This window comes from Lissotriton vulgaris, chromosome 5, assembly GCF_964263255.1.
Source record: "Lissotriton vulgaris chromosome 5, aLisVul1.2, whole genome shotgun sequence".
Lineage (NCBI taxonomy): Eukaryota > Metazoa > Chordata > Amphibia > Caudata > Salamandridae > Lissotriton > Lissotriton vulgaris.
Genome location: NC_141693.1, coordinates 1,737,950,232 through 1,737,974,939, shown reverse-complemented (window position 1 = coordinate 1,737,974,939; position 24,708 = coordinate 1,737,950,232). Strand labels below are relative to the sequence as shown.

General features: G+C 47.0%; 1 protein-coding gene across 9 annotated transcripts in view; it reads left to right on the top strand.

Annotated features, from left to right (window-relative positions):
* KAT7 (lysine acetyltransferase 7) overlaps nt 1-24,708 on the top strand; it is a 707,790-nt gene that overhangs the window by 204,671 nt on the left and 478,411 nt on the right. For 5 of the 9 annotated variants that reach the window (XM_086923976.1, XM_086923975.1, XM_086923974.1 and 2 more), the window contains 5 exons: nt 13,220-13,396; nt 13,521-13,760; nt 14,062-14,144; nt 14,374-14,463; nt 19,089-19,187. In XM_086923976.1, coding sequence (XP_086780102.1) covers nt 13,220-13,396; nt 13,521-13,760; nt 14,062-14,144; nt 14,374-14,463; nt 19,089-19,187 — 689 coding nt within the window. The remainder of the gene's footprint in view (nt 1-13,219; nt 13,397-13,520; nt 13,761-14,061; nt 14,145-14,373; nt 14,464-19,088; nt 19,188-24,708) is intronic. The other 4 variants (XM_086923978.1, XM_086923977.1, XM_086923972.1 and 1 more) reach the window with 1 other exon arrangement.

Here is a 24,708-nt window from a genome sequence, read left to right as displayed (position 1 = left end):
CCAGCTGTTCCACCTATGTCTCCAGCAGCTCCGACTCCAGCGGCACCTCGTTCGGATCTCGTACCGGCTCCATACCCTCAGTTTACGACGCCAGGTTCGGATCCCTCGCAATTTCTGAATGCGATGTGTGACGTTTTCACCAGGGCCTCGTACCCCTCTGGTGCACGCTTGGGTCCCATGGGTTATATGGCGTTTACTTTGGGTGTGCCTCATCAGTATCCTCAGTCCCCCTTCATGCAGTTTATGCCAGCGACAAGGTCTTGGCACTTTTCGGCTCTGAGGATGTCTATGCCGTATGGTCAGTCCCCGGCTCTATCCCATGAAGCTTCTCTAATTCGATCGGCGCTGGCTTGGGTAGTAGATCCACCTTCCACGCCGCGTGTGGCGCCGCAAGCCGCAACCGAAGATTCACTCGAGAAGAGAAGTGCAGAGATTATTGGAAGAGGAGCAGTACCAGGCTGAAGAGAGGGAGGGAGGAAGGAGAAGTGTATAACACAGAAGATGTGTTTGAGGACTTGTGTGAGGCAAGTGAACTTAACACTTCTCCGGAGTGGGACTTTGCTTCTGAGAAGGCTTCCCCTCAAAGGATGTTGCTCCTTATTATACAGTTATTAGGAAGGCTGCGGAGCTTTTAGATTTGCAGCTTCCTATGGCAGAGTATAAGCCTAATCTTCTCTAGGAAGTGCTTCATTCTTTCTTCGGTGGTTGAACCACTTCTACTCTTTAATGATGCACTGACTGAGCCAATCCTTGATGTGTGGCGCAACCCTCTTTCGGCTCCTGCGTTTTCGAGGTCCGTCTCAATAAGATATAGACCTTCTCCTGGAGATCTGGTTTTCCTTTCTTCTAACCCCTCGCATGGGAGTCTGGTGGTGCAGGCTTTCTTGTTAGAAGCAATCTACAGGTTTCTTTTCGCAGGCTCCGGCAGACAGGGATTCCAAGAAGTTGGAACAGTCTGCGAAGAAGGTCTTTTCAGCAGCATGGCACTGAAGTCAACCAACACCACTTGTCTCTTGGGCAGGTTTATTCATGCCTTAATGGACTCTGCTAAACAGCTTCTTCCTAAGTTGTCGGAGGAGTACAGGGGGAATCTGAGTGAGGTGTTGGTGGATTCTTAAGCTGCCGCTCTCCAGGGCATCCAATCTGGCCTGGATACAGTGGATTCTGTTGCCAGAGTAATGGGTTCATCCATTGCGACAAGGAGGCATACTTGGTTAAGATCTTCTGGGTTCTCTCCTGATGTGCAGGCTGCTCTTCTTGATTTGCCATTTGATGGGTCCAGACTTTTTAGTGAAAAGGCAGACTCTGCCCTGCAAAGATTTAAGGACAGTAAGGCAACAGCAAGGTCTTTGGGTCTGCAGACTCAGACAAGAGGTTATGGGTATAAACGATACAGTGGCTTTGGGAAGTCTTCCTGTCGTGGGTCCAGATAGCCTCAAGCAACAGCAGCAAAACCCCTTGTATAAGAGCTGCAGGGGTAAAGTCAGAGGTCACCTTCGTGGAACTGGACGTCAACATTCTTCCTCCTCCTTTACCTCCCCAACCCCTACTGATAATGCAGGAAAGCATCCCTAGATCCGCCATCCTGGATCATGTAGGTCCGTGGAAGGCCGGCTTACCCATTTTCTACAAGATTGGAAATTGATCACTTTGGACCTTTGGGTTTTAGGTCTGGTAGAAAATGGGTACGCCCTTCCCTTCAGGGTTTCCCTCCTCCTTACCCTCCTTGCCAAGGGTTTTGCATGGAGGATCGTTTACTTCTTCTTCAGAAGGAGGTTTTTACCCTGTGCCAAAAAGGTGCAATAGAGGTGGTTCCGGAGCAGGAAAGCGGTCCGGGATGCCAGTAATCCCTGATTCCCAAAAAGGATGGCATGTTACGTCCTATCCTGGACCTCAGAATTTTGAATCTGTTTCCCAAGCAGGAGAGATTCAAGATGCTCACCCTAGCGCAGGCTCTTCTAGCTCTTCAGCAAGAGGACTGGATGGTGTCCATTGACTTATAGGATGCGTATTTTCACATCCCAATCCTGAAGTCGCACAGGAAGTTTCTCTGTTCTACGGGTGGGTCGCAACATTACCAGTTTGTGGTCCTTCCGTTTGGTCTTACTACCGCACCTCGAGTCTTCACCAAGGTGATGGCAGTGGTGGCTGCCCATCTCAGGAGGTCGGGGATTCCGGTTTTCCCCTACCTGGGCGACTCGCTTTTGAAGACAGGTTACCACCCAGCTGTTGTACAAATTGGGTTTTTCGATAAATGTAACCAAGCCTCACCCGGTGCCCTCACAGCGCAACCTGTTCATAGGGGCAGTACTAGATACCACTGTGTGTCGTGCTTTTTCGTATCCGCAAAGGATTCTCGACATTCAGGAAATAGTTACTCAGTTTTATAGTGAAGCAGTTGTTCCCGTTCTGAAGGTCCTTCGCCTGCTTGGTCTGTTCGCTTCCGGCATCCTGTTGGTCAACCATGCACAGTGGCACATGAAGGCGCTGGAGTGGTGTCTCCTCAGGCAGTGGTACCAGCACAACGGAGATCTCAGGGTGTCAGTCAGGATCGCAAGAGAAGTTGCAGTGGATCTGTCTTGGTGGAGCGTGGAGGGAAATCTTTCGCAAGGAAAGCCCTTTCATCTTCCTCCTTCGGTTGCCACAGTGATAACGGATGCCTCTACCCCAGGGTGCGGTGCTCATCTGGGGGATCTGGAGATCAAGGGTCTTTGGTCTCCAGAGGAAAGGTTGCTTCACATCAACCTGCTGGAATTGCGGGCGATACATTTGGCGCTCAGGGCCTTTCTCCCTTGCATCCACGGTCAGTCAGTTCAAGTCCTGGCTGACAACACTGCCGCGATGTGGTATGTCAACAAGCAGGGAGGAGTAGGGTCATACCGTCTCTGCAGAGAGGCGTTGCGGCTATGGTCCTGGGCTCAGGACCATCGGATTTGCTTGATGGCAAATCATCTGGCCGGGGTGCTGAACATGCGTGAGGACAGTCTGTCTGCAGCTCTCCGATGACCACCAGTATAGGCTTCATCCGGAGGGAGTTCCACACATTTTCCAGACGCGGGGAACCCCTCGGGTGGACCTGTTTGCAACTCTCGAACGCACACTGCCCGTCATTCTGCAGTCTCCGAGGCAGGGAGCGTTGGGGGACGTTTTTCAGTTGAGTCGGAGCTTGCAACTCGTGTACGCGTTTCCTCCCATATCCTTGATTCCTCGGGTTCTGAGGAAGATTCGCCAAGACGTGGCCCATTATATTGATCGCCCCGGATTGGCCAAGGAGGATGTGGTACACGGACCTTCTTCACCTCTTGTTGCACCCTCCGCTCCATCTCCCTTCAAGGCAGACCACGTCTCGCTAATGGAGGGGCAGGTTCTACACCCTCACCTTCAGAGTTGCACCTTCATGCCTGGAGATTGAACGGGACAAACTGAATTCTTTTTCTCTCCCACCCGACGTGGCGGACGTTATTTTATTGGCCAGGCGACACTCCACCAAGTCTATCTACTCATATAGGTGGTCTAAATTTGTATCCTTGTGTGGAGAGAATTCTGTTGATCCTTTGAGAGCTCGGTTGTCAGAAATACTTCAATTTGCTCTTTCATTGCCGCAGCAGGGTTTTGCTGTAGCTACGGTAAAAGGTTATTTATCAGTTTTATCAGCTTTTATCTGTTTACCGGATCAACCATCTTTGTTTAAATCTCCCGTTGTACAGCGATTTATTTATTTATTTATTTTTTTGTCAAAGGTATGTTTATTAGTATTTGAAAACAGAAACAAGCGACAATCCCGCACATCTTCCCACGCAGGGGGTAGTAGAGAAATCAAAGCCCAAGGCAACATAGCGAAGCAAGTCGAAACCCCAAATAAGCCGGACCCCTAACACACAAAGTAGCTGTCTGGAGGATACAGCTTCTGACATAGATGGGGAATACCAACAGCTTGCCAATTGAGGTGGAGATGTTGTGAAGGCTCAGGGCTGATGCCCACCCGGCGGCTCGGATAGCAGCCTACAGTCTCAAGGCACAAATTAATAGCCGCCGCATTGCGGTATGACAATCTGATAGCTTCCACAAGCCAGTTCTCTTGCTGGCATTGTCGTAAAGGAAATGATAATTAGAATTAAACACACAAATAACAACAAAAAACATAACCCCTCCCTACCCAAAACCCTCGCCCCTCCCCAGTGGTGGTAGCAACTTACATAAGACGGAGGTCAAGAACGCGTAGTGTCAGGGAATCAAAGTTGGAAGAGGTGGAGGGCTCTAACGCTAGCTGGACACACTGCAGATGGAAGACCCTTGGAGAGGAAAGCGACCAATGGGCCCTAGCGGAATTCAAAGTTCTTAAAATCATCCAGGAAGATGTCAGCCATCCGCTCTAAACTCAGTAGCTTCCATAGGCGCGAATGCCAAAGGGAGGCAGCCGGTGCCTCCCTCTGTTTCCACGCCACGGCTAGGGTGAGCTTGGCCGCCCCAATGCATAGCCACATAATCTTTTTGTCTGCCTTAGTCTGATGTTCGAGACTGGGATCGAAGTAGGAATGGGGTAACCCAACATTTCTTTAATTTGGGCAAGAATTTCCTCCCAGAACGGTCGTATAACGGGGCAGTCCCACCAGATATGTTGAACATCCCCTAGTAGGCCACAACCCCTCCAGCATCTATCAGAGGTACCAGGAATATCTGTCGTAACTTGACTGGATATAGGTACCAATCCATCATAGTTTTCATGTGCGCCTCCCTAAGTTCCACGGAGTGGTTAAACTTTGCTATATCCGACCATAAGTGTGTCGACTCCACGTCGGTGATGTCTTGTTTAAGGACTCCCTCCCACATGGACATGTATCTGGTCTAGGGGAAATCGCAGTGGAAAGTAAGAACCTGTATATGAAAGTGTTGGCACCCTTCATGGAGGAGGTCTTGGTAAGAAAGTCCCCAAACTTCGTAAGGGGCCGTGTAGCTGCGTCTCGTACTTGAGGGGACAGCGCCCAGTGAAGTATTTGTGCGTGGTGGTACCGTTCATTGTCCTGAACTCAATAGTCCCTCCTACAGCTTTCAAAGGTGAGTGGGTCAAAGTTATGGACGAGGTGCCCTCCTTCCAAGCCTCAAAGAGACCCTCGGTTAATGCTGGGGGAAAGGCGGGGTTGAAATGTATTGGCGTAAAGGGGGAGTGAAAGGTAGTCCACCTATCATCCTTGTAGACCGAGTCCCAAACTTTCAAAGTAGTGCGGGTGGGGGTGGTGATATAAACATTTTTGGGCCTGTCACTCTACCAAATCCCAGATCGTCCTCCCTGCAACGCTCCGATCCATATGTAGCCAGTGTTTTTATGAATCCTTTTGTGTCCATTCCACTAGCACTCGGAGTTGTGCTGCTTTACAATATAGTTGGATGTCAGAAAGCCCCACTCCTCCCTCCCTCCTTGGTCTGAGCAAAATAGCAAAAGAAAAGCGTGCTCGTCCCCTCTGCCAGATAAAGCGTAACAGCATTGATTTCACTCGCCGGAAAAAGTCCCCATTGAGCTCGATGGGAAGGGCTTGGAACAAATACAACAGTTTGGGAAGAAGGGACATTTTAACGGCGTGAATCCTCCCCAGCCGGGCAAGGTCGGCCTGAATCTTAGCTAAGAGCGGGGGGAAATTGGCCGAGTAGAGTTTTCCCTGCATGGAGGTCAAATGAATCCCCAGGTACTGAACAGAGGATCCAGCCCATGGAAGAGGCATAAGCGCCTTGAGACGGAGGACTTCAGAATGGGAGAGAGTGAGGTTAACGACGTAGGATTTGTCGAAGTTTATTTTGAACCCCGCTACAGCTTCGAAGCGCTCCAATTTCGCCTGCACATGAGGGAGGGAGTGGGCTGGTGCAGAAAGGAAGTGAAAGACATCGTCCGTGAAGAGAGGGATCTTATGCTCCTCTCCGGTTAAGGGCAGGCCTTGGATGTCGGAGTTGGCCCTCACCGCCAGTTGCCAAAGGTTCTATACTTAGTGCAAAGACCAGAGGCGATAGGGGACATCCCTGCCTGGTGCCCCGCGAGTGCTCAAAAAAGGAAGACTAGTGCCCATTCACCGCTACTCTGGAACTGGGGGAAAGGTAGTTCGCCCGAATCATAGACAAAAATTTAGAGGAGAAGCCAAAGGCATTCAACGTCTGAATTAAGAACCCCCAGTCCACCCTATCAAACGCCTTCTCGGCGTAAAGTCCCACCAGGACCGCTGGGATTTTGAACTTGTTGGCCTTTTCAATCAGATGTATCACCCGCCTCGTGTTGTCATGGGTTTTGCGCCCTTTAATGAACCCTGATTGTTCCGGATGGATGAGTACCGGCATCAGGTCAATAAGCCGGTGTGCAATTATGGAAGAGAATAGTTTCGCATCTAGAATCAGGAGGGCAATTGGCCTATAGGAGGCACGCCTGCTAGGGTCCTTCCCGGGTTTGGGTATGATGTATATCAGGGCCTCAGCCATCGTTCCCGAAGTCTCGCCCCGTCCGCCACACTGTTGAACAACCGGACTAGGTATGGACTGAGTTCAGAAGCGAAGGTCTTATAGAAAATGGCCGTGTACCCGTCCGTCACCTGGGCCTTATGGGGTTTCAAGGCCTTAATGGCAGCCATCACTTCTTCTCTAGTGAAGGGAGCAGAGAGCGTCTTGTTCCACTCTGCCGATACCTGGGGCAACGGTAAGGTCTGCAGATACTCTCTTTGCGCGGAGGAATCAAGAGTGTCCCCCGAATATAGGTTTTTGTAGAAGGTTCCGAAGAGCTCAGCCTTAATGTCATCCTTGTGCGTCAGGTCCCCCCGAGCATCCTGAATACCTCCAATATACTCCCGCTCCCTCTTATCCTGCAGCTGTCTGGCAAGATGCTTTCCTACCTTGTTACCCTGGGAGTAGGAGAGACGTCGTAATTTTAGCAGAGTGTATTCTGCCCTGTTATTGTAATGTGCCCGAAGTTTCCCTCTAACCGCCGTTAGCTGATGTAGTGCTTGTCTGGAGGGATTCGCCTTGTGCGCTTTCTCTAGAGTGGATAATTCCTCCTCGAATTGCTCCCTTTCCCGACCCTTGCGGTTTGTTAAGAGCAGCGTTCAGGGTTAAGCAGTGACCTCGAAAGCACGCATTAAAGGCGTCCCATGTGGGGAAGACCGAAGTGTCCCCCGAGTCGTTAAGAGCAAAAAACTCCTTGATGGCTCCCCTCAGTGTCACAGGAGGTTTTGTCCCGTACCAAGGACGCCGGGAAATACAATCTAGGGTTGGTCCGACCTTTCAGGCCCCAATGAAGGCACATCGCAAGTAGACTATGATCAGAAACGGACAGTGGGAAAATCTTGGCCTCGCGGAGATCACCTTGGAGGGACTGGCTGAGGAAGAAGTAGTCAAGGCGGGAATAGGAGCGATGAACGTGGGAGAAAATGTGTAGTCTCTGGATTGGGGGTACATGGACCGCCATGCATCAAAAAGGCCCATGTCCTGAATCGTGTGTTGCGTGTCAGTGGAAAACAAGCCCATGTCAGATCGCTGTGAGTGAGTGCTATCTGAGTCTTTTTGCCACACCAAATTGAAGTCCCCCATGAAAATCAAAGGCTCCAGCAAAGTCTGTGATTTTCCCCAAGAGGACACGGAGGAACCCATTCTGGCCAGTGTTAGGAGCATACACTACGATAAAGGTACATAGTCTGCCCCGCAGGAGGCCCTTCACCATGACCCAACGCCCCTCTTTGTCACTCTTAACTCCCATAGGCTGAAAGTGCAGGGCAGAACGGAACATAAGGGCCACCCCTCTGTGCTTCGTGGAGGCAGAGGACCTATAAATAAGCTGGAATTGTTTGTGTTTAAGGCGGGCACCTTCTGATTTGGTTAGATGGGCTCTTGGAGGCCAATTATATCCAGCTGGTGGTCCTTGATATATTTCCAAATCTTTTGGCGCTTCTGGGGAGAATTCAGCCCTTTAACATTCCATGTCCCTATTGTAAGTGGCATCAGTGATATAACCAAAGACGTTGCGCTTCAGGGGGTGCCCACCCCAACCAACCCCAAGGGGCTATCGAGTGACTGACCCTCCTGACCTCCATCCCACCCAGACTTGCAAGTGTGTCTCTGGTCTGCCTAACCATGACAGACGTCAACCCTCCCATGTGGCCTCCCATCCCTCCAGTCCCTCCCTACCACAGAACCTCCATGTATGCGAAGACCCCTCAATCTTAGCATTGCTGTGAGTCACAAATCCCCTGCTACCTTCACACCCCTCCATTCCCTCCGCCCCCAACCCCCACCAAAACCCAAAGAAGGGAAACCAGTACAAAGAATCGAATCCCTTGCTCCTTCGCAGTGTAGGGCGAGTACGCCCACACATATATACGGGGGACTGCGGGTCCTGGGACCCAGTCAGCTCCCCACCTTGGCGAGAGCTCTAAGCGGAACCATCAAATATCAGTCTGCACATTTGTATACATCTGTCGGTTAGGCGGCTTAAAACCCGGCTCAAGCAGTCAGAACTTCAGTGCTGTTGCGCTAAATCTTTCAAAATATCAGCCGCTTCTATACCCCCCGGCGAGGCCGGAAGACGAGTCCAGGCCACTTCAGGGGACCAACCGATACCCTTAGTCTCTGGGGCCTAAACATGAGCCCCTGATCACCCCCACTAGGAGCGGGAGCCATATAACTTGGCGCGGGTCACACCAAATAACCAGTAATGCACATAGTCTCACCTCCTCCGTGGCTGTGGACCCCCGGGGAACCACGAGTCCCGAATAAGACAGCCCGGAAATCAGCAATGACCCCCCAGGAGGACAGCCATACTCACAACTACGGTACAAAAGGGGGTGGTGATGGACGGAGCATCTGAATCAATCAAACACTCACACCCAGTCAAAGGATCTGGGTTTAATCCATCACCGTTCTTTAGCCCACTCTGCCACCCCAGTTCAGACATGGCTACATGCAAATCAGTCTGACCCTGTGCCTCATGGAAACAGTCCAGCCCGAACTGCCAAGCCATGTCTTCCCTGGACCGGAAACAAGCTTCAGAAGACCGGTTTCTGGCATTCCAGCCGTCCTCAGCCCGGCTTGCTTGAATCCAGTAATCTGCATTACTTACAATAACGGACAACATCAGAATGACCCTAGATAAGGGCCATTCTATGATTCCGGTGCTGTTGGACCCATCTGCGGCGTTCAACACAGTTTCCCATAGTGTTTTGCTTAGAAGATTGAAGGAAGTTGGATTAAGGAATTCAGCCTTATCCTAGATGAAAAGTTTCTTGTGGGATCCCTCTCAGGTTGTCAATCTGGGCCCGTATCAGTCGGCTCTGGTGGTTATGACCAAGGGAGTACCTTAGGGCTCATGTTTGAGCCCAACTCTTTTTACACATCAATATTGCTCCCCTGGCCAACTTCATAATGATTTATGGGTTTATCCCTATATCATATGCCGACGACACCCAGCTTCTCTTCCCGGTCAATACATTTTCATCCTCTGTGCAATTAGCCTTCTCTAATGGGATTAGGGCAATATCACACTAGATGCGGAATAATTTCCTCCAGTGCAATGTAGGAAAGACTGAGATCTTGCTTTTTGGAGAGGCTCCCCTACTGTGTACCCCGGATTGGTGGCCTATGGACCTGGGCCCCTTTCCCTCTCCCCAGCTCACAGTTAAAAACCTGGGGATTTGCTTAGGCCATGACCTTAGCCTGAAAGAACAGGTTACCCAAACATCTGGTTCCTGCTTTCATGTAATCGGTCTGCTACATAGAGTCTTCCCCTTGCTTCCAGATTCTGCCCGTAAAACCTTAGTTCCGGCAATGGTTTTAAGTCGCCTGGACTACTGCAACGGTCTGCTGATTTTGGCGCACGATGCCTTGCTCGGCAGACTGCATGTGGTGCAGAACACGGCGGCACGGCTGGTCCCTAATGTTCCACCTCTGACCCCGTCCCTTCTTGTGAAATTGCACTGGCTCCCCATCCGTCAACGGATTAAATTCAAAACCTGCTGCATCATTCATAAGGCTCTGGTTAATTTGGGCCCTTCCGACCTCGCCGAATGTTTTTTTTTTTTTGCCTTATGCTCCCCCCAGATCCCTACGTTTCAGGTGCTAAACACCTTTTATTGGTACCTCGAGTGAAAAGGGACAGATTAGGAGGTAGAACTCTCTCATGTCTCGGGCCCCACCTTTGGATTGAGGTGTCCTGGCTGATCCTGTTGGAATATGTTGCCTCTCCTCACAGTTCTTCTTAAGCTCAGAGATACCTCTTCGGGGGTCTGTTCTAGCGCTATACAAACCAATACAAATATAAAAATTTCACTCATACAAAAACAGAGAAATTCTGCTGTTATAGTTAGTTCAGCTAACTATACCGCGTGCCCCCGCAATGCACTGCTGATGACATCGCATATTACATCAGTAATGACGTGGTCAGGACATCACTGATGACATAATTCACGTGAAAATCTGATCCACCTCCCCACACTTAAAATGGAAATGATTTTCTTGTTGTGAGGTGAATAGTATTCACCCAGTTCATGCTCCTGTGGAACCAATTCTTCTTTATTTGCTTTCTCTAGGAAAGTCTGGGCTTTACGTTTCATCGGTCAAGGTCCATCTTGCTGCTCTTTCCAGATTCAGAAAATGCGCCAAGTTTCTTTGCCCTGTTCATCTTCGCTTGTCAAACAATTTATGAAAGGGCTTTTCCGAACTTTCCCTCCAGTTTGAGCACCCCCCCCAGAGTGGGAATTCAATACCGTGCTGGCGCAATTAATGAAGCGACCATTTGAACCGATCCACAAAGCTGAATTCAAGTTTCTCATGTGGAAGGTGGCCATTCTCCTGGGTCTTACCTCTGCAAGAAGGGTTAGTGAAATCCAAGCCTTCACTGTCTTAGAACACTTTTTACATTATGTAACCCTTCGAACAAATACTAGATTCATCCCTAAAGTGCTGTCTCAATTTCACTTGAATGAACCGGTAAGGTTGAGAACTTTCTTTCCGTATCCACCCACTCCAGCTGAAAGAGCATTACACTCTCTGGATGTTAAACGCTGTTTATAATTTACCTACAAAAAACCAAGGACATCAGACAATCTAACCAACTGTTCGTGGCCTATGGTCAAGCGACGCTTGAGACTCCAGTAACAAAGGCAACTTTAGCCAGGTGGCTGGCTTCTATGAATCATTTCTGTCATGACAAGGCCAACGCACCTTTGCAGAGAAAAGCCAAAGCTCATTCTACAAGGACTGTAGCCGCTTCTACAGCATTGTTTACTGGAGTGACTCTAGAAAATATCTGTTGTGCTGCGACATAGAAAAATGTCCCCACGTTCATGAAGCATTACTGTCTTCAGTCTGCACAACGAGATGATGCAGCTGTTGGACAGGCGGTCCTACGCCATCTCTTTCATTGAAGTCACATTCAGGTATTTTTTCCTTCTATATGCTACCATGTTTCATGTAAATTGCATGTTTATATGTTTAAAGATCTGAATATATATTCCTGTATGTTGATATTGATGAATTTGTTTTATTTCAATAATGTCTTTTAATATGGATTTGATTTCTTAAAGGCTTGGTGATTTCTATATTTCTCAGACATTGTGAATGCAATTTGGGAGTATATGAACATTGTCTCCCGCCATCCGCAAATGACAATACATTCGGCTTACTGCTTGCTACACTGATTCAGGCATGTGAATCTATGAAAGATACCCCAATACTGGATAAGAAAACAAGTTACTTATCTGTATCTACAGTTTTCCAGTATTGGTATCTTTAACAGATTCACATGCACCCACCCTCCTCCCCGGCGAGTCAGTTCTTTATTATTGGTGAATCTTTCTTCCCACTTGTGCTAAGAAAATCTGAGGCGAGCTGACTCTGCTGGGAGTGTTCTAGAGGGTGCTGGTAGATGATTGGTTGGAGCGAACTTTTGGTTCTTTTGTTATAATGATGTAGATAGGCTTCTAAAATTTAGGCCTGACGCCTTTTTCTTTTGGCCTACTACTGTTATTTACTTATGGCACTACGTTTGTACTGTGGGACTCCCGCCTCGGCGACTGGGAATGATTCAGGCATGTGAATCTATGAAAGATACCAATACTGGATAACTGTAGTTACAGATAAGTAACTTATTTTCTTTTGTGAAAATTGCACAGCAATCACCTTGACATGAGTTCATACCTTTGTAATTCACTGTGCTGGATTGGGACTAGAAAAATAACCTACAAGTAGGTAAAGCTCAGAAAAACGATTTGATTTTCCTTTTATTTCACTGGTTTAATGTCCTCCATGTTTAGGGGAGTGAGTTTACCATTCTGTTGTAGCGTTATGAATTGTCCAGTGAAGGACCCATGACTGAAAAGGAAATCTTTAGTTCTCCGTTATTTGTCTCCTTTGCATAAATAAACTGGTTGTTTCGTTTGTATAAATGAACTTTAAAAGAAATATATATATTTTTTAATTGATTTTGCATGATAGTGTGAAAGGGTCATACGTACGTTATCAAGTTACATATATAGCAGAATAACAATTGGGAGGTATACATCAAATGTCCAACACAATAATGCTGTTATCAACACCTCTTAGGCTCAGGGCCCATGTACAAAATATCCATTTAGCCTCTTGAAAGAGAAGTCTATCTAAAAGAGCTAGAGCATTGCACCCCTCTAAAGTCCCTCCTGAACCCCCACACCTTTTTGTAAAAATAAACTTGTTCTCCACACAGGCTCATCACTTGAGAATGTCACTTCCTTGTGATATTCATCTGGCTGCTAGCACTCTTAATTTGAGGAAATCTCTTAAGAATCCATTCTTTTTTTTTCCTTATAACCTCTAGGTATCTTTCTTGGCCTTCACATTTATGATCTAATTGGTCATAAATGAGCGGTAACATAAATGCTGAAAAACACATGAAGGTTATTACAGAAGATCTTGTATCCAAGTGGCCTATCAGATTGATCTTTCTTAAACTGACATTGTACTGTACTTTGGGGCCTTGCTGACCTACTGCTTGACCATGAGAGTTAAAAAAAAAATAGTTATTATTCTCAGGTGTGCTATGCTTTGTTGTTTCCAATTCGTGTTTAAAAAATAAAATCCCCAGAAAACCAAAGGACTAGTTTCCAAACTGTTTTTCTAAATCTTGTTCCCTGGTAGGATTCTGTATGTTAATTCAGACAGGGTGTGCTTCAGTGATTCATTGTCCTTGCCCTGAATACAACTGTGGTTTTTATTAAACCAGATTCCAGCCCAGTTCGCAATCTGCAGTCGTTTGATGCAGAGGAGCCTGCATTTCCCACCAAGAGGGTGACCCGCAGTCAGCAACCACCTACACCTGTGAGTCCGAAAAAATACCCACTTCGACAGGCTCGCTTGTCCGGATCGGAAACTGAGCAAGTGGTTGACTTTTGTGATGGAGGTATGGGGTGTTCAATTGTGACTAAGTGTATGCAACTTATGAGTATGGGGAAGGTTGATGTAAACTTAAGTAAAACCTACTCTTTTTACTGGTGGTATGTTTAATGTTGTTTATTTCTTTTTAGACACTAAGACTGCTGTGGACCATGATGAGTCACCCCCACGTACTCCAACTGGGAATGCTCCATCGTCTGAGTCTGACATTGATATATCCAGTCCTAATGTGTCACATGATGAGAGTATTGCTAAGGATCTCTCCATGAAGGATTCTGGTAGTGACCTCTCCCATCGTCCCAAGCGCCGGCGCTTCCATGAAAGTTATAACTTCAACATGAAATGTCCTACCCCAGGATGCAACTCACTAGGTAATGGCATATTTCATGCAATGTACTCTAGCTAGAGATATACAGGTGAGGGGGATGAGAGGGCGGCTTTTGAATATATAGAGAGGACTCTTCAGTATCTGAATTAGTATTAAGATTACTGTCCTATAAAGAGTGGATGTTGGTGGAGCTCCCTTAAAAACATACCTCTGGAAAAATACCTATGGGAAGTGGAGTATTTTGCTACATTTGATGTGTTGCAGTATATTGTATTTTGATCTTGGCTATTAATAATTCCTGATGACCACATTGCTTATTCAAGTTGTCTGTCTTTTCTACATAGGTCATCTAACAGGCAAGCACGAAAGGCACTTTTCAATCTCAGGGTGTCCGCTGTATCACAATCTTTCAGCAGATGAATGCAAGGTATTCCAGTGTTTTCTTTTACTTGAATTGCTACACAAGGGTTATGTCACAGCCAAACAGTAAAATCTCATAGCTTTGTATTTTTTGCTGTATATTCATTAATCATTTAGTAAGAACCCTGCACACGCTCTGCCTGGAAATCCTCCCATGTTTTTCCAGGGAACATCCTGCTTGCTTTGTCTGAGTGCATGCATTGCAGCAGGACTGATAGACTTGTGCTGATTTCTAGGTAAGAGCACACAGCCGGGATAAACAGATAGAGGAGAGGATGCTGTCCCACAATCAGGATGACAATAACAGACATGCAACCAGGCACCAGGTAGGCTTCATCGCTCTGGTGTTGGTCTGTCTTCTGCCAAAGGGCTTCTGTGTTTCTGTAAAATAATTCAGCAATGGTTGAAAAGCAGTGGCCAAAATAAAGTGATCCTTCTGCTAAACTCATCACTGAGCAGGTGCTAAGCCTGTCTATGGATGTGTGTGAAGATAATATTAATGTACTGAATGCACTGATAGACAATTAAAGATAGAGTTTCGTCCTGTCACAATGGTGCATCTTTTCAATCTGTGTACTCCTGCTATAATAGCATGTTGCCGATTTGATTGACTGGCATTATTTGAGTTGTATGATAGTCTGTATTTTACCAGCAATGGCCTGTGTAGCTGCTCGGAATGTACCGGAGCTTTAGAACTATAATATTCAGTTGCTGATTGATGCCCAATGGCCAACCTGCACAGAATGTAAATGAACAGATTTTTGTGCAGTTGTCCAATATCTAGTACTAGAACAATATCTCGGAAATCTGAGGTCGATTGGCTTACCTCTGTGATCACATTTCCATCACCCAGATAGTATATTCTTGGGCCAGTTCCCTTTAGTGACTATATATCGCATACATAGTTGGTTCAAGGCATGTGGGCCTTTAGATATACATGCTCTGCATACTTCCACCATCTAGTGTTTGGTCCGGATGTGTGCAAGTTGTTTTTCTTCGAAGAAGTCTTTTGCATCATGAGACAAAGCGACTTTTTCTTAGTTATAATGTGCTGGGTATCTACTTAATTGTTTTCTTTCAGCCGTCTGGTTCAGGCGTGTTTTCTAATGCTCCAGTTGAAGACCGTTTCAGACTCCCTACGGGTCGCTGTTAATTTCTGCACTCTGTATTGTTACTATCACGTTTCTGTCGTTGTGTATTCGCCCACCGATTCAAAATGCTCCAGTCGCGGCCTTCAGGCCTACTCTTCATATTGTCTTTGACTAAGAATGTGCTGCTAATTGAACGGACTCCATTTCGCTTCTGTCCCAGCTGCCACGCAAATAACCTGGGAACCGAACTCCATTAGGTTTACAACTTATGTCTATCTCCAGATCATCAAGAGGCCTGAGGCTTAAGACTTGTCAATCCTTTTGACCGAAAGACTTTGTGGGACCATCAGGCGCATCACAGAGATGAAGTGCAAGGACATAGAAGAAATACCTGACATATTCTAGCAAGAAGATGTTGAAAAGGGAGGGCTGCAGAAGGCCTCTGCGGCTGAGGCATTTTCCATCCGTGGCTCCATCTCCGACCTTGAGATTGGTCTACAGATCCAGAATCCTCCTCCGGGTTAGCGTACCTTGGGTACCCATGCCCCTGTTCAACTGGCCAAAAGATACTCTGTTCCAACCCAATATACGGCTCACTGGCCACGTTGCCAACAGGCCTGATGGCCCAACCATCTGCTGCGGACGCCTCTGGCTCAACACTGAAAGCAAAGCCAAAACCACTCCCTTCTACACCAACCATTTTCTGTGCCGAGCATCTGTGTCTTAGGTTCCGAGCACCTCAGCCTCTACCGCTTCGGCTCCAGGCACATTGGCACCCAAATTGAAATCTATTTCAGCACCAAAAGCTTCCACATCGGCACCTAAAGTTGCCTCCAGAACCAGTCTTCAAACCATGCAGGAGCTGGGTGCACTTTACCAGTGGTGAGGGTACAGGGAACTGAAAGAACAGCTTAAGGCATTGAAATGTAATCAGCATGAAATGTATTTATTCTGTATGGTTTGGAATACACACGCATAGTTGGGGAGGATTTGCCCATTCAGGGCTTTATGAAAGTTTTCGCCATATACAACGTGACTAACGAAATTTGTAAAGAACAATTGCAAATGTAAACGTACTCATCTGTGGGCTGCACGTGTTCATAAATGAAAAATGGTTGCACCGATAAACGGATGCATTATGTTAGACATCGTAAAGACCTGTTAAAATATGGCGATTATATATTTAGGCATGTAGGCCTCTTTCTATGAATGTGGTTTGTCCTAATCAAAATGAAATAAAAATGGCAGTTTTTGGCGCGCCAAAGTACAATCGTCAAAGGCGAATGCCGAAACGCATATGGCCACTGTGAGTTCACAATAAAAATCTTGAACTCGCCCCTGGAGAGTGCTTTCTCTTTCTTCATTACGAGGCAAATGTGGAGCTACTATATATATATATATATATATATATATATATATATATATATATATATATATATATATTCTCTCCAAAAATGCCCCTGCATTGAAGACGCACTCCTCCAGCCAGTAAGTTAACAAACTTTTATTTTTGCTAGGAACAGGATTTCAGCTCCGCTTTGAAGTCCATTTGCCTTACGCCTTTCAGAGCATTCATGCTCTTTCCTCAGAGGCAGATTCAAAAGCACGTTTTCTCAGCACATACCCACAGTTCCCTGCGTGCTCAATTAAATTATTTAGGCCTCCGGTGTGCCGTTTTCAATTAAGTCAAGTACAATTGCACGCTGGAACTTGTAGTTTCCATTTCATGCTCGATTTTACCTCCAGTGGTTTTGTGCCTTTGAAACCCTTCCTGGACCGATAATAGCCCTCCAGTGGGCCCCAGAGCTGAAAGCTTGCTCCAAGATAAGAGCACCAGCTGCGCCGTCCATATCCTGACTGGTTCTTGGAATGACGAGCCCTTTGTCACACTTCAGGGTGGTGCGAACTTCCACGGCTGGACCAGCCGCATGTAATATTCTCCAAAAATGCCCCTGCATTGAAGACTCACTCCTCCAGCCAGTAAGTTAACAAACTTTTATTTTTGCTAGGAACAGGATTTCAGCTCCGCTTTTAAGTCCATTTGCCTTACGCGTTTCAGAGCATTCATGCTCTTTCCTCAGAGGCAGATTCAAAAGCACGTTTTCTCAGCACATACCCACAGTTCCCTGCGTGCTCAATTAAATTATTTAGGCCTCCGGTGTGCCGTTTTCAATTAAGTCAAGTACAATTGCACGCTGGAACTTGTAGTTTCCATTTCATGCTCGATTTTACCTCCAGTGGTTTTGTGCCTTTGAAACCCTTCCTGGACCGATAATAGCCCTCCAGTGGGCCCCAGAGCTGAAAGCTTGCTCCAAGATAAGAGCACCAGCTGCCTCTGAGGAAAGAGCATGAATGCTCTGAAACGCGTAAGGCAAATGGACTTAAAAGCGGAGCTGAAATCCTGTTCCTAGCAAAAATAAAAGTTTGTTAACTTACTGGCTGGAGGAGTGCGTCTTCAATGCAGGGGCATTTTTGGAGAATATTACATGCGGCTGGTCCAGCCGTGGAAGTTCGCACCACCCTGAAGTGTGACAAAGGGCTCGTCATTCCAAGAACCAGTCAGGATATGGACGGCGCAGCTGGTGCTCTTATCTTGGAGCAAGCTTTCAGCTCTGGGGCCCACTGGAGGGCTATTATCGGTCCAGGAAGGGTTTCAAAGGCACAAAACCACTGGAGGTAAAATCGAGCATGAAATGGAAACTACAAGTTCCAGCGTGCAATTGTACTTGACTTAATTGAAAACGGCACACCGGAGGCCTAAATAATTGAATTGAGCACGCAGGGAACTGTGGGTATGTGCTGAGAAAACGTGCTTTTGAATCTGCCTCTGAGGAAAGAGCATGAATGCTCTGAAACGCGTAAGGCAAATGGACTTAAAAGCGGAGCTGAAATCCTGTTCCTAGCAAAAATAAAAGTTTGTTAACTTACTGGCTGGAGGAGTGCGTCTTCAATGCAGGGGCATTTTTGGAGAATATATATATATATATATATAACAGCTCCACTCACACCAGCCTGTAGCACTCAGAGGCGGGTGCCTGCCGGTCGGTCATATATAATGTTTTGTACGTTAACTGGTTCCTGCGCATGGGCGGGAATATTCATGTGCTCATGACTTTGATAAGGATACCTCTGGAAGAGAACTAGGATTACAGGTAAGTAATTTATCCTTTGTGGCATGTATTTCTGTAGATTCACAAGTGCCCACCCTCCTCCCCAGACACACATGGCCGTTGCACATCCTTTACACTATTTTATTTACATGAACATCTCTTTACTGATTCTTACTCTCACTTCATTTACACCTGCCTGCGGGAAAACAATCCAACAATGGAGTTGATGCCGATGTGCATATCACTGAGAGCAGAAGCCAATTTGTCTTGTAACTCCAAAGACTTCTTTGAAGAAAAACCATTGTCAGACATTTAAACCAGCACTAGATTGCGCAAGTATGCTGAGCACATGAATCTACAGCACTACATGCCATGAGTAGATGCTTACAGGGTAAGTAACCTATTCCTTTTTTTAACCTCGTAATGCTTAGAAAGATATAACTTTACATTCTGTTAAACAGCTGACGTAAACCTGGTAAAGTAGCTTTCACAGCCTAGACCAGAGTGTAACCCTAAAGGTATCAGAATAAATTTGTCAGTTCCACACATACACCCTCTTTCTGAGTCCGATTACAGTAGGGTTAGAAAGGCTGTCATTGGCACCTGTTTGTAACTGACGTCATAGCGTGTTATGTAAGTGTGGAACCTCTGTATTTTAAGGTGTTGAGGAGTGGATAGCATTTACACCTATAGGGGACACACCTTTCAACTTAATGGCTTTCTTCTTTCCTCTTCATTTTATCCTCTCAGGCACCAACAGAAAGACAAATCCGATACAAAGAGAAGGTTTCAGAACTGCGAAAAAAGAGAAATACAGGACTGACCAAAGAGCAAAAGGAAAAGTACATGGTATGAATAGCTTGATATTGGCTAGTGATTGTTTTGTTTTCTGTACTCTGAAAGTGTGTCCAGTGTGTGTATGCTGATTAAAAACCTCTTACATACTTCAATCTTTAGGAAGGCTTCATTACTCCTTTGATAGAGTAAGTTGATGAGTTGGAGACCAACATTAATATTTACCTTAAGATGCCTGCTTATATCTGTTTATCTTGCAACAGTCCTTGTAATTTAAGCATTACTCCATGTGTCTTAATTTTTTTCTCTGCCAGAACATTCTGGCTAGTGCACGTCATGCTGAGAGGCTTGTTCTTGTGTTCACATGTGAGGACCCCCGTAGCTCTTACCCCCTTCGCTGCGGGGTATTTCCCCCCGCTGTGCGGGGGCGGGAGTGCGCGCGCAGCGCCCGCATGCTGGTGACGAGCAGAGCTCGTCATGGAGTACAGCGGAGCTGCCCTCATGACGAGCTCAGTTCATCACGGCCGCACCCGTTTTTCAAACGTTCAGCACAGCGGGGGAATTAGCCCCGCGTGCGAACGTTCCAACGGCCATGACGAGCTGGTCATGAGTGCAGCTCCACTGTACTCCATGACGAGCTCAGCTCGTCACAAGCATGGGAGGGGTTAAAGGAGCGTACACACCTGAAGAAATTAATAAGGGTTAAGAACTAGAAAGCAAATTTCTTCCCCATTCAGGTATCCGTTTGAAATGCACTGGAGACTTCTTTTAATGTATCTGATATGGAGTGAACATTATTTCTGTTATTGTATAGATATTGGCATGTGAAAAGATTAGTCGTAGATTAAAAAAAAAAATTAAAAGCAATTTGCATAGAATGTTTGTTGGATAAATTGATTCTCACTTTATGATGCTTATATAGGCGCCCCCTGTGGTGCCAAGTGATACGTTTCCCACAGTGGTGGAGTACAAGTGTGTCGCGGGGCAAGGATGACAAAGGAGTTTAAAGTGCTGCTTAAGGGATTGTTTATTAAACAAAATCAAGTTTTTAAGACCACAGAAGGAGAGGAAGTTAGCTTTGTTGGCCCTTTCTTGGATATAGTTTTCCGCGAGGACTTTACTTCAGGCGGTGCTCTGGTGAAGTCAGGGGAATCTGAAGAGTCGGCAATACTCCCAGGTGTTAGTCGAGGAGGAAAAGGGAAAAAAAATACAAAGAAAAGCGGCCTTTAGATTTCAGGCGTTTGGAAGTGCAGAACAGGGTGTGGGGGACAACCGGTCACTTTCAGGAGGTGCAGGTAGGGTGAGGACGCCAACGCCAGGGACAAGCAAAGAACAATCTCAACCCGAACCGTCACCGCAACCTCCACCTGCACACAGCAGGTCCTCCCTCTTCCCGGGTCCCAGGAGTCTAGTGCGCACCTGCTGTAGCCACGTTCTTCCGTGAACGTGGCTTGGCGCTGAGCGTGGTTGGCCTTATGGTTCTTGATCCGGGGGTCTTTCTACGGCGCGTTGGGGCTCCGACGATATACACCACGGCTCTGTCCCGGCAGCTCTGGTTCCTGGTTCCGCGTCCGCCGGCTCTCACAACCTCATTGGTTGTTGGCTCTTTGAGCTCAGTCATCAGTCGAGGCCCCGCCCCAGGGGCTGGGTTGAAGCTCGGGTCTTTCTCCCAATTAAAGGACCAGTATCTCGGGGTCTTAGGCCACTCGATTTCACTCCCAGAGATGACTGCATCAGGGGGCTGGGGTGGCAAAAAAGGGGATTTCATGGGGGAAGAAAGTTGGTTTGGAGAAAGTCTGTCAGAGGAGTCAGAGCTCTGATACAGTGGCAATTTGATGTGCACGTTCGGACCAATAACGTGTCTGTAAATATTGGGAAAGGTTTGAGATGCTAATGATGACCACCAATCAGAGTGGAGCTCACCCCAAACAGATTTGTAGTAGCATTTTATCCCTTAATTTTACCTTCGATTGATATTATTGTCCAAAATAAACTGGTAATGGCCAATGTGTGTTCCACATAATAGACTGACATTGTGCACTAATGAGAGCATGAACAATAAAGCGATAGCACAGAGAGTTAAACCCAGCGTCAGTGGAAATAGCATACCTAAACAAATGTGAATACCGGAAATCTTTTTAAATCATGTGGAAGGTAAGATAGTGAATGAAGGTAGCACTTCGTGTTAATTCCTTTTATATTAATTGTGGCGTAGTTTAAAGCCTTTATAAATGTTTTTCATTTTCATTCGCTATTAATGCTCTTAACACTATGCTCTATCTAGCCTAGAGGGGGTGGATTGACATGTAAATAAGCATACTTTGCCCCCGAAGCACAAAATGATTCAGAAGGTTATTTTAACCCCACATAATACAAATGCTGGACACTTAGAGGCGCCTGTTTTGGTATCTCCCCCACCTAACCCTCCTCCTGTAAGGTCCGACAAAGTGCAGACAACATACCATTGCCACGTGATGAATAGTCTTTCTAATCCCAGGCTTAACTTTCACTTCCCCGAACCTCTTTCTGGAATCGAAGTCACTCAACCACTTCCCTCTACCATAGTATCATCGGGTGAAATAACACTTAGTATAATTTACTGGAATATAGCAGGGTTACGCACCAAATTTGACCAAGTCCCTTGGCTTGAATTAATCCGACAATATTCAGTAATCTGCCTCCAGGAAACTTGGTTGATATCTCCTATCCACATTCAGGGTTATAAAACCTTTCACTCAAGTGCTCGCCCTTCCACCTCGGGCAGACCAAAAGGAGGCCTAATTATTTATTTATCTAATGACCTTCCGTTAAAGGAAATATCCGCATTGAAGTTAGCTGAGAACTATCAAATCTTAAAAATAACGGTACATAAAGGGTCTATGTATTTTTTGGTCAATTTGTATAATAATTTGTCCCCATCTGACTTTGTTATAGTCTTAAATGAACTGACACTTTTCTTAACGGAGCAAAGGGCTAGACTCCCAGTTTCTTCTTTTAACTTGATTTGGGGTGGTGATTTTAATATTCCTTTGTGTGCATGCTATGACTATTAAGTGCAGAATTACAGATGAAAGTGGGAACCCTACCACTCAATTCACTCATTCTATCTCAGGGAACCGTCTGAATGAACTTCTATGTTGCCCCAGTATTGGAACTTTCATAGATTCCCATGCTTTGTATCATTCCCCGTCGTCGGAATGGGAGCCTCGGTAAATAGTAAAAAACTATAGAAGTAAGCACAAAGTGAAAAAATAGGCCTAGGCCTCATCTCATTTTGTAGCTTATCCACCTCTTTGTGTAAAAGAGACCAAATTTCTGCAGCAGCCAATCAGAGCAGCCTCACCCCATAGAACCTTCCTGAGAGAAGCTCAGAGCCTCAGATTTTCTACCGCACGTTGTGCAAGGGAGTCTCCATTGAGCTCTGCTCAGTTCGCTTCAGTTTTTTCTTCAACTACTTGGATTTTTTCTCAGCATGTCGGAGAGGAAAGCCCTTTTTAGAGCCTGTGCCACCTGCTCTAAGAAGAGGTTGTTTGTCGAGGACAAACATGAGGATTGTATCTACTGTTTATATCCGGACCATAAACCGACAGACTGTCCGATTTGCAGATCCTTCTCAGCCAAGACCCAGAGGGACAGAGAAGGACGTCTCCTCACATGGCTTCAGAAGGTGAAAGACCGGAAGGACATTATCTCTTCGGACAGTGAGGGCTCCTCGTCTATGGTGTCATCCAGAAGGTCTCAGAAGAGGGGTAGGTCCCCCCTTTCTGCTTCAGACGAGTCCCGACACAAGGCCTTACCAGGGACCTCTGACAGGTCTGACAGGCCGGCTGCCCAAAAATCTCCTCACCGAGGTGAAAAGGAGAGGCAGGGTAAGCCTGAGGAACTTCTGACCTCAAAAAAGGTGAGAAAGGCTTCTACAGTCTCTTCGCCTTCCTCAGAGAAAGATCGTGGGGTCAAAAAGCCTTCAACCCCGACTCAAGAGGTGGCTTCAGACAAGAAGCAGAAACCGTCGACGACTAAACTCCCAGGTACGTCGTCTACGAGTGTTAAAAAGGACAGCTCTACCAAGGTTGCCTCGTCGACGGGCTCGTCGACGACGGCTGCGTCGACGCCTACACCGTCGACTGCTTTCAAGGCTCCGGAATCCTGCTCGTCGTCGACGAGGGTGACCACCTCCACGTCGACGACAATGTCTGCAAAGCTGCCGTCGACGGCGGTGTCGTCGACGAGAACGACTTCGACGACGACGATGTCGACGACGCCGGTTGCCATGTTGATGACGACGAGCTCGTCGACGGTCCCGTCGACGATTTCACCATCGTCGACGATGAGCTTCACCTCGTCGACGACGCTATCCTCGTCGACGAAGACAGTTTCTATGTCTACACTTCCACTGTCGACACTGACACAGAAGACTTCCCGTCGACGACGGCCTCGTCGACGAGGGCCTCGTCGACGACGACCTCGTCGACGATGGAAATGGCGGGAAAACAGGTTTTTTCGCGGAAAAGGAAACATATCACGCCAGAGATGACGTCTCCTCGCCAGGTTCAGAAGCTACCACCAACACTACTATTGGAGGATGACTCTGAGGAAGAGACTTTCAGTGAATTTGGGCAGGCCTATAGCCCTTCTGACCTCCAGGTTAAGGTGCAGGAGTTTAGCTCTGAGGAGGAGCAGATGGAACGACAGCACTATGCTCCAGAGCATTATTATGAGGAGGAATGTACTGCTACCAGGCACGTGCCTCCACAACAACCGATGCGTCAGTTACCCGAGGGTATGGTGGCAATACCATCCGCTTTAGTGGTGGATTTACAGCTTATGTTGCGGGATTACAAGCAACGTTTCCCGGCACCTCCGGAAGCCCAACAAGTGCGCCCCACGACACCTCCACCTCAGACATTGCGTCCTGTGGCAGACCATTCTTTACCCTCGAGAGAGCGGGCCACTGCGCTGGAAGTGCGCCCTCAAGAGGTAGTGCAGGTGCAAGAGACTGATGATGATGATGATGCTGCGTCTTCAGATGCAGACCAGCAAGCGGATCCTGATCAAGATCAACAGACGCCATGGGATACTGCTGACCCTATAGATCCGGACAACACCGACCCGGATAATATTACTTCGCCTCCAGCGGACGTTGGAGGGTTTCACAACTTAATGGACAGGGCATCCAAAAGATTTGGTCTCCCAGTGACCACAGTGCAATCGGATTGCTTTTTATATGACTTTAAAGAACCATTCAGGAAGTCAGTGAGGTCCATTCCAATCATCGAGCATGTCTGGTCTGAGGGCTTGAAGGCTATGCATAATCCGGCTACAGTCCTCCCGGTGCTTCCGAGACTAGAAAAGAAGTATAAGGCACCGGATGGCAGTCCAGCATGTTTACTTGGCCAACCGAAACCGGATTCGGTCATTTCACAGGCTGCCCAAAGCAAGTCCAAGAATCCTTCTGCGCCGATGACTACGCCGCCGGATAAGGAGGGCAGGCGCCTAGATAATGTGGGCAAGAGGTTTTCAGCTATGGCCAGTCTCCTGGTTAGGGCAGCCAATGCGTTAGCGATTCTGGGACGCT